We start from the raw sequence: 10,139 nt of genomic DNA, 5'->3' as shown, positions 1-10,139 counted from the left end.
TGCCCGAACGATGTGGTTGCGAATTTTGCGTATAATCCGTCATTGTGTGCTTAATGACACCTCTTTCTACGCCATGCAGTCATGCGAAGACAATTTCAAAGTGCCCATTGCATTCACTTTAAAGAAGAAAGAATCGGTCACTTTGAAGGTCTTCCACATTTTAAGTGGAATGATCTCGGCGAACAAGATGTGATAGAGGAAGGGTCGTTTGGAGCCGTTTTTTTCACAAAAACCAGGAACAAGGATGGAAAGTCGAAACAGTGGTTGACAAGAAATCACCCGCTTTTAAAGATTCCCGCTTTAAAAAGATTCCCCATTTTAAAGATTCCCGCTTTTAAAGATTCCCCATTTTAAAGATTCCCGCTTAAAAAGGATTCCCCATTTTAAAGATTCCCCGTTTTAAAGATTCCCGTTTTTAAAGATTCCACATTTTAAAGATTCCTGCTTTTAAAGATTCCTCATTTTAAAGATTCCCGCTTTTAAAGATTCCCCATTTTAAAGATTCCCGCTTTTAAAGATTCCCCATTTTAAAGATTCCCGCTTTTAAAGATTCCCCATTTTAAAGATTCCCGCTTTTAAAGATTCCCCATTTTAAAGATTCCCTGTTTTAAAGATTCCCGCTTTTAAAGATTCCCCGTTCCCCGTTCCCCATTCCCATTCCCAGATTTTCCGTTTCCGTTTTAAAGATAGCCAAATGTCAGTCACCAACAACAGTTCTTTTCAGAACTACCTCGGCACCCGGACGATCACACTATACGAACTGCTGATACTCCTGGAATCAAACCGTTTACTAAATTTCATAATTATTCCTGGTTCGTTTGGTGTCGTATTTTTTCTCCATACAAAATTGTACGCTTTAATTTACATCTTTGAATTTGTCGCCATTGTATAATAATTTATCTTTTTCGACGCAACCCCACGGCGTAAAAATTGCAAACAAATAAAAGGTCACTCCGTGTTTTAATTACATTCAGGCCACAAAAAACCCCAGACATTTTAGGAAAAGTTCCAATGAATCACCGTGGCACGAATGCTTTTCCCTTCTGGAACAAAATATAATGCAGTTGGCTTTTAAAAATTCTCAACACCATCTCTCTCAGGAATTTACATGTAGAGCAAACAAAAAATTTCCGCTGGTGAAAGTATCCGTTATCAGTCCTCCAATCGTCGGCCAGTATTTACGCATCAATCCGCGGTCTTGGAAGACACGCTTGTCGATGGCAATTGAATTCTATGGATGTTATCTTGTGGATAACAGAAATGGTGAGCGACTTATACTTTATACCTGAATTGTTCAAGGTTTTCCGCATAGAATAGAAAAATGTGTGGCTTATTTTTCAAATATGAATGTGCCATAAGAACTCACCAAAATTGCTTTACTACTTCATGTAAAAAAAGGTTACTTTAAAGAATGAAGAAATGTTCACAACAAGACCCAATATTGGGGCAATTTCTTTTGTAGACTTGGTCAAGTATTTGGCATTTTATTAAATTTAGTTGAGATGGCTGACTCCATATGAAAATAGGCCTTCAGTAGAAAGGAGTGTGAGTGTAATTGCTAATCAGTTACTTTCAAAAGCCTGGTTATTTCACTTTTATATCGTTTTGTTTTGTTTTTTCCTTAATACAGTTCCTCGCCCCCTTGGTATGGAGTCTGGTGTCATCAAAGATTCCCAGATAAATGCATCGAGTGAAACAGAGAACGGGACTCGGGATCAGTCCCGTCTGAACTCGGGACAAGAAAAAGCATGGTGTGTTCAGGAGTCGGATAGTGTTAGGACATTAACTATTGATCTCAAAAAACCGTACTACATTACTCAGGTAAGAATTTCGACATAAAAAGAAAAACCCCCTGGGAAAATAATAAGGGGGAAAAGGCAACCTACTAAATACGCTGCGAAAGAGTGGTGAGTGGGGAGGGGGTAGGGGGTAGGGGAGTGGTGAGTGAGAATGTAAAAACTTGTGATATGTAATTGAGCCGAATTCTGCAGAATGAACAATGCTTTTTGCTACTCTCGGGCTACAAGTGAGAATTTAGCGCCAGATCAAGTAGGTCCAAATGCAGGTGACGATTGTAGTGCTTTCCTATTGGACGAGGGGGTCCATAAAAGAGAGGCCATTTATGATTAAATCCAATGGGATTATTTGAGGATTGAAGAGAGTAGAGAGTAGAGGGCTTCGCCCTCAGCTATTTTACCTAGACACATAAATAAAGTTTGCTGTTGTTATTTGTTGTTGAAGCATTACCCAAAGTAGTCCAGCTGTTAGGGGACAAAATTGTTCATTTTTTGATAAAAGCATCAAACTTGGCAGGGTTACTAACCTCTATAAGACAAATATTTCCTGATATGGAGCCATGCCAAATTTGCTTCCAGAACCATGGAATGCGCATGTCAAAAGTATGGCATACAAGGCCCCTACATGGAAACGAGGCTGATGCGAAATACCGATTATTTTGGCGTTGTGGGACAACTATGCCTTGTGTCGTGCTTTTTTTTCAAAACAATAACAAATTGACCAGTGCCTTAGTGTTAAATTATGTCAAGTGACAGTCACGTGATCATTGTTTTCAATTACCAGCAAAGCAATAGGCACTGATGAAATCATTATCATTTTTTACATGCCAATTTTATCATTTGCAATGTAGATTCTATTATCTAGACTAGGAAATTCAAACCTTAAATGTATGTTTGGGATGTGCCAAAGACGTAATATCAGAATTATGCATCAAATCGAGGCTGAGATACAGAGTCAATTTATATATTAGGTTTCATTGACATTATTTTCTTGAGTTACTTGCTTACTGTGATTGAGACACCTTCTGTTTCGAATTTGAGACTTTCAAATATGCCGGAATAGATCAGGTATGTTACAATAAACACTTGCTGAACTTTTTGGTCTGAAGGAAAGCTTTTGAAAAACAGCTGTCATTGGCTATAACGTTCCTATGCCTGCTTTTAAAAGCACTAGCTGAATAAAGGCTCTTTTAGTTGCAATTTCCACCACAATTGTACAAACAGGTACAGTCAAGATTAGGCTTTAAGCATATTTATAACATAACTAAAGCAAAGCGCGCGCTCTGATTGGTTAATTTAGCGTCTACTATTTGCCCATGGGTGTACGCTGCTGACGTGTGTGCTAACGTTTACAAAGCAAATCCTTTGACAGACATTGTTTCCAAAGTAATGGCCGACGTTCTTTTGCCAGAAATGCGAAACTGTCTTCACAGTTGTCTAAAGATGAAACTTTATCGAGTTACTGGTGTGCAGTCGGTTGTCATGAATGAATTTTCGCGCGCTTGTTTTCTCTTGTCATGTAGGACTACACGAACATTTTTTTGTGATGTAGCTCAATAAAAGGACTTCTGTTGTTCCAATGTCTCAATGTTATGTTATAAAACAAATGGTAAACGCCATAGCGTGCACTATTGAGTTATGGATGCACTTGGGAGGTTTGCTAAGCACTCAAGAAGCTAGAGTCGCACGAGGCGATAGCCTCGTGCGACTCTTACGCTTCTTTCGTGCTTAGTAACCTCCCGCGTGCATCCATAACTCAATAGTACACGCTATGGCGTTTACCATTTGTTAAGTTAATTTTGTAATAACTTACAACAATATTCTACTTATAAACCTGATTTCCGTGAATGCCGTGTGTTTAAAATCACGATAGAGAAAGCGTTTAAATTGATTTCATGAACCAAACTCTCTAATGTTACAGGGTAAGCTGTTGCAAAGGGTTGCGCTGCTGTAACTAAAACTCTTTTTCATGTAGTTAGTTCTCAGAAAGGGAACAACAAGTTAACCGAGTCTTTCAGAGCATAATTTGATTCATTTCGCGTTACAAATTTAGAAGTGAGATATTCGGGAACCAGACCGTTTAAAGACTTAAAAACCATTAATTAGAGCTTTCTGAATTTGGGGTTGAAATTACAAGTCTTTCCAGCTGAGTTTATGAAACAAGGAATCAACATCAGCGTCATAGGCCGATGAAGTTATTACTCGTGCAGCACAGGTTTGTAGTTTTTGTACCTTATTAGATAATGTTTTGCCACAATTACCCCAGACTAGGCTGCAGTAATCAAAGTGAGGTTGAACTAGTGAGTTGTATGTGCAGAATAGGGTAGATTGAGGCACAAATGACTTAACTCGCTTTATGGCTCCAGTTGCAGTTCTAAGTGAACTTTTTACACAGTTTATCAAGTGGGAATGTCACGTTAGATTTTCATTGATATATACTCCAAGTGATTTCACAGAGGAAACTTTTCGGTTCAATCGGACCATTATCAATGGAGAGTTCGAGTGTATCAGATAGAGTACTTAATCTTTCCCTGGAGCCGATCAACATAAAGTCCGTTTTGTAGCGTTCAAGGTAAGTTTGTTAGACACAAGCCATTTGCTTAACTTTTCAAGGTCGTGAGATAGACTAGACTGAATCAGATGCAAATCAGAACCAGCATGATTAATGTGGGTGTCATCAGCATACAGGTACGCTAAAAGATAGACAGCTGGGCAAATCGTTAATACAAATTAGAAATAAAAGAGGAGCAAGCATGGTTCCTTGTGGCACACCACATTTAAGAGTGGTGAAGTTAGAGAGACAGCCATTAACGAAGCACCGTTGTGTGCGATTAGTCAAATACGATTTAAACCAATCAAGAGTTTTCCCATGAGATCCGCACCGAAATTACTTATATCCCGTTAAGCCAGACTTAAGGATGGTCGTACGAAAATTTTACAACATTGATTTTTTTTTCTGGGACTTTTACCACTGTAGGATGATGAGTTAGTTATGTCAAAAATGTAAAAAAAAATGGGGGGTCACCGACTTCATTTTGGAGAGAACATGCCCGAAAGAACACCCTAAATCTGAAAAAATCAGGCTTCGTTAGCGAATAAGGCCACAGTGTCTGTAAGCCCAAAACTATCGCAAGTGGATCTTTGAAATGAAATGTTCTCTGCCAAATATTGTTTAAGTGGACCTATTAAGTGAATTTAGTTAACTGGCGAGGTTCCTTGAAGAACGAGTTCGCGTTTAGCGACCATGGTTTCACGCGCCTTGCAGCCGCAAGATGGTAGGATCCAATGTCCCATGGACAGAAATCTTGAAATTTTTTTAACTTCCCGCATTGATTTTTTTGTTCATTTTCGGACGATGTGGAGATAATGGTAAATAAAATCTGTTTCTGGAAAGAAAAGTAGGGGTCACCGAACGTCTAAGATCGTTAAATCTAGGCAAAGCTATAGCAATGGCCATCTGTCCTATCATTGCCTATTTTATTACTTAGCGCGCTCTCTCACGCATGACGTGGCTTGTGAATTAACGTGCATAGTAAGGATGCGCAGAAACAATTAGTGTGAACGTCCTTAAGGTGGCTCCCTAGAGTATTTACGAACACCCTTCCTATGTAGCGGGAGTTAGGAAAGGAAACTTAGTTAATTTCTCTTAAAGTTTTCCCTGTAGAGACTTACCACTATGGGTACTGTTAAAATAAGGCTTATTTTTTGGTTGTCAATTTTTGGATTAAGGCCGTTACCATGGCAAAATCTCATCTAATGACAGGCAGATAAATTCCTCATTTTGGCCTAAACTCCTCAAGATTTATACTCTCCTTCGGTGAAATGTTTTCATACTTTGCCACATCATGGAAATGATATTGCGTGCCATTTTGAATTGATAAAAAGTCACGGTTGTTCAGACGGTTTTTCTGATATCCTGTAATTTTTCATTCTTCCAAATATATCAAGTTAGCTCTTACAGATTTTAACAGAAATAGGGTATTTTACAGGAATTGTATGTGGTTACAACTGAGGCAAATTTTTTTTTGGAAAAAAAAGAAAAACCTCACCGAAGGAAACGCAAGAAAATTCACTGTCAGTTTTGCTTTTTGCGCTCATGTTGACGTCCTTTGAGCGCGCGCAGATTACTTGAGCTTTCGTCCTACGCACGCGTGCAATCGTAACACTATAGGGAACCACCTTAAGGTCATTCCACTGAAATAAAACCGGCACTGAGATTTTTGTCAAACTTTGCCTATTGACTGTTTATACTGTAGGAACGTAAATTTGGAAATAAAAATGACGGGTACCCATGTTCGTTTAGGAGCAACAGCACCTTGTTTATACCATATAAATCCTTACTATAGCAACATGATTGTAGTCACGATTGCTTGCTAAAATCACGTTTCCGACGATTGTTTCTTGCTCAAAACTGAGAACTGGCCCATATTTATTTTACATGGAGAAATTTATTACTCAGTTCAACACAACAGAAAAAAATGATAGGTCACCGTACTCGTTTTCGAGAAAATGACGATTTACCTCTATGGCGAGGTCCAGCCGCGAAGAAAAAGCCGCCATTTTTTAATGCGCGCGCGCTAATTACGCGTGAAATTATGCAGAGTAGGGATGCGCAATGCATTACTGGGGAATGACCTTAAGCAGATCACCTCAATAGCCAACATAGATCCATGCTTTGTCTAAGCCTCGATTTGATGCAGAGCCCCAATATGACACTGTTTCCAAGTTTGAATATCTGATGACTCGATATATAATGTTCAAAATGATTACTTCATTTTATTTGCGAGGAAAAACGAGAAAGAAGAAGAGAAATAAAAATTATTATTCCTATTAATGCAATATTAAGTATTATTTTATTGTTTATTGAAATAATGGTCACGTGACCAATCACGTGACAAATTTTTAGACTCCCAGATACTTTATAAGTTGCTTTTATATTAAAAAGCAAGAAATCTAGGCAAACAACTCCGGAGAAAGCTTAGAAACAAGCATTTTAACTCAGCCTCGTTCCCATGTAAAGGCTTAATATGTCATTTCTTGACATGCGCGTAGCATTGTTGTGGGTGTAAATTTGGGATGGCTCCATATCAGAAAATGTTTACCTTATAGAGGTTAGTAATCCTGGGAAGTTACATGCTTTTATCACAAAATGAACGATTTTGGTTATTTTTGGCTCTTAACAGCGGGACTAAAGTTCAATATTCAGCTTTTAACGTTCTGTATTAAATAGATCTCAATGCAGGGAAAGCTTTGTCACCCAGAAAATGAATGCGAGCCTCCTCCTGAATTTGTCTTCCTGGCATTTGATGGGAAAATAGTTCAAGAGCATGGAAAGAAAAAGGTATCTGAGAATGACATCACAGATATTTTTTTATATCTTACAATAGTTTTTTATGTTTGCCACCTTGGCAAACATTACACACATATCCGGAAGTACTATGCTTCCAAAATTATCATGCTAATTACGCATGCTTGTGAAAAGGTTGTTCATTAAATCGAAACGGTTTTTCCAACTTTGTTTTTGTAGCGTTTCCAAGGAAACCAAGTAGACCATGTGATTACGCACACTTTGATCGTACCCAAAAAGGCTTCGATAGTGACCTTTGATCTCAGTGGCACACATGGAAAGAGATGCATGCGCGTGGAGGTGTATGGGAAGCTAGGAAAAGAAGAAGGTAGACAGTACTTTGTGAAATCTAACAACGGATAAAGCTTTCTGTTAATGTGCGGTTCCATAAAATGTCCATCCCCCTGACAGGCCATTAGAAATTCCAATGGGATGGGAGTCTCTAACTGAAAGCGGAAAATTTTAAATGAAAGCATAAACTAAGCTGAACTTGAATTTCTGGAGGGGTGATAGTGTTTAAACCAAAAAACCCCTCCGTAAGGTACTTAGGGTATGGAAATTTTCTGTAACAACGAAATTATCGACCAGAAACAACTTAAAAGATTTTAAACCAGAGGGTGAGGGATTGAGAGGGAAGGGGGGACGAAGAGGGGCCGTGGGGGTAGTGGTAGGTACTTTCCTGTACGTACAAATATGTCGCTAGCTCAAGAGGGTACGAAAATAAAGGCTTTTTTTGGAGACAAAAAAAGCTTTAGTTTTGTTTTCATCTTTCAGAAACCCCAGCAGTGGTAAAGCGTGGCTTTCTCTGTGCGCATGACGATAATGAGCCGATTGTGTTTCTGTGTTTTGGAGAATACAGTGAAGACGACGTGTAAGTGTTCATGTAAACATCTTTAAAAAGATATTCTCTTGTTTCAAGTAAAACCAAAGTAATCATTCCGGCCAATCACAAAGGACACAGTTAATCCTGTGAACCAATCGATTTTTGAAGTACGTAGCTGACGAAAACGTGCGCGCGTGAGTCACGATTGGCCTCGTTTTACTTCTGATTGGATAAAAAAGTGGCGCGAGTTTTTCAAGTCAGTTGTATACCGAAGTAATACAAACCAATTACTTTTCGACACTCAAGTGATAAGCGCTTTATAACTTTTTTTAACTTTTACAAAGGTCTTGCAAATTTTCGCTTCAAACACCTACAATCTTCGAGGCCATGAAAAGTGGAAGCTTGGTGTACAACATTGAAAAGCGCAGTTTTACTAATTAGGTAATTGTGACTGATTGTAGAGCACTAACCGTCCTTTGTTCTTATCTTAACAGGTTTCCAAGAAGCACATGTTTGGGGACCCAAAATGAAGGAAAAACCCACTTTGGTAAGATTACAACTAAAAGTGATGTCTACACTTGTGCAGCTACATAACCCTCTTGGTGCGAAGTCATTAAAGTCAAATTTTTCTTTAAAAAGTAAATACATACTATATCACACTGGTCATCGAAGTTTAGGAAATTATCATCATTGGCTAAAGGTGCTGATCAAAATTGCTTTGACCAAGATCAGATTTCTCCTTGAAATGAAAATTCATACGCAAATGATCACCACTGGGAAATTGTCTTTATATTTGAAGCAATTTTTAAGAAATGTAGCAAGACAAGGAGAAAATCTATGTTGGTCATGGAGCTTTAAGGGTTAGGAAACAGTTTCAATAAAAGCGCAGAAAATTAGAATTCAAACCGTAGCGAAGGTCAACGCATGCGCACAATTTAACTACAACCAGGATTTTCTGATTCGGGTCTTTGATTTCACCAACCTGTCGAATTCTTCCCGCGCGTAGGGCGTCACGGCAGTCACGCTGGCCGAAATTTTAGTTGTCACGTTTTAGCTTCCTTGAAAAGAGAAATACAACAGATTGACTGATATGTTTTTGTTTTTGTTTCGTCTAAGCCCTTGATCCAACCTTATTTACAATTCTGGCGTTTGATCCTGAAAATAAACGTCTATACGGTGTCAGCAAACGCCACCGTCTTTTCATGGAAAGTGATGACGCATATGGCCGGCAGTGGCACGTGATATTGCCAGTTAAGTGGGCGAACATACGGGACAAGCCGGGAATGCAGTTTATTACAGAAGTTCCGTTTGTACCAGAAACTCGATTCACTCGGCTTCCAGCTCTAGAGGTGACGGATCGAGACGTCCAAGGCAATAGATGGGGAGGTCAGTCGCTGATACAGATAATTACAGGGATATATTTATGAATGCTTCCATTGTGCAACTATGATCCGTAGTACAAAGTAAAGCTATGCAGGCAATATTTATAACCTGTATTATTTGATGAATTTCATTGGGGATTAAAAAACAAACGAAGTCACATTTCCAGGTGTAACGATGCAGTGTAAGAAAATTAATATGTAAACCAATCAACTTGCATTTATTTCATTCGCAATTCCACATTTTATAATTATAAACGAGAGGGGGAACCCATTCAAGGGCAACTTTCCTTCAACAGCGTGCGCAAGTGAAGCTTGCCGTCCAATAACACCAGGTGCGAACATGCACTGAGCAATAAGCGCTAAGATAGGACCTGGTATAGTTAGTATGTAACCAATCAGATTCAAGAATCTTGTACAGTTATGCTTTACTGTGCTTGTCATCCTTTAAATAGGATCTTCTCTCGGTCTTCACGTCTTTCCTCCTGCTGTGAACAAATGGCTGTTGGTTGGCTTGTGGAGGAATCACGGTGAGTAAAATGCTAATCTTATACCCAGATTTCACTCTTCTGACACTGAAAAATAAGCCTCTCGCTTTGCTTTGGGAAATCTGAGTTTGAGATGATAAAAATAATATCATTCAAATGTTTAATGATTATTTACCAAGTGCATGGTCGGGTTGAAAGCGTGTTATAATTTCAATGTTCCGAAGTTTTTTTGACTGGAAACAGTTGCAGTTTTTTCTTCGATCTGTGCGATCTAGCATTTTTCTTTCTGAGCGGTCTGAATTTTGA

At 38.7% G+C, this 10,139-nt stretch overlaps 1 protein-coding gene across 1 annotated transcript; it reads left to right on the top strand.

Moving 5' to 3' along the window:
• The first annotated feature begins 1,106 nt into the window (after positions 1-1,106).
• On the top strand, positions 1,107-9,883 carry LOC149105757 (uncharacterized). Its single transcript, XM_089272387.1, has 8 exons — positions 1,107-1,263; positions 1,631-1,821; positions 7,027-7,137; positions 7,324-7,471; positions 7,918-8,014; positions 8,461-8,513; positions 9,083-9,352; positions 9,801-9,883. The coding sequence occupies exons 1-8, from the start codon at positions 1,218-1,220 to the stop codon at positions 9,881-9,883; spliced, it is 999 nt and encodes a 332-aa protein (XP_089128513.1). The 5' UTR covers positions 1,107-1,217.
• The last annotated feature ends 256 nt before the right edge of the window (positions 9,884-10,139 follow it).

Source organism: Orbicella faveolata, unplaced genomic scaffold (assembly GCF_042242905.1).
Source record: "Orbicella faveolata isolate gen_17 unplaced genomic scaffold, um_ofav_v1 contig_34, whole genome shotgun sequence".
NCBI classification, from domain to species: Eukaryota; Metazoa; Cnidaria; class Anthozoa; order Scleractinia; family Merulinidae; genus Orbicella; species Orbicella faveolata.
This window is presented reverse-complemented; position numbering and strand designations above follow the sequence as displayed.

Excerpts from the sequence above, each read along its gene's own strand:
- LOC149105757 (XM_089272387.1), top strand. The coding sequence starts at position 1,218 with ATGGCAATTGAATTCTATGGATGTTATCTTGTGGATAACAGAAATG. Across the intron at positions 7,138-7,323 it reads AAGAGCATGGAAAGAAAAAG|CGTTTCCAAGGAAACCAAGT; the intron begins GTATCTGAGAAT and ends TTGTTTTTGTAG. Across the intron at positions 8,015-8,460 it reads GAATACAGTGAAGACGACGT|GTTTCCAAGAAGCACATGTT; the intron begins GTAAGTGTTCAT and ends TTATCTTAACAG.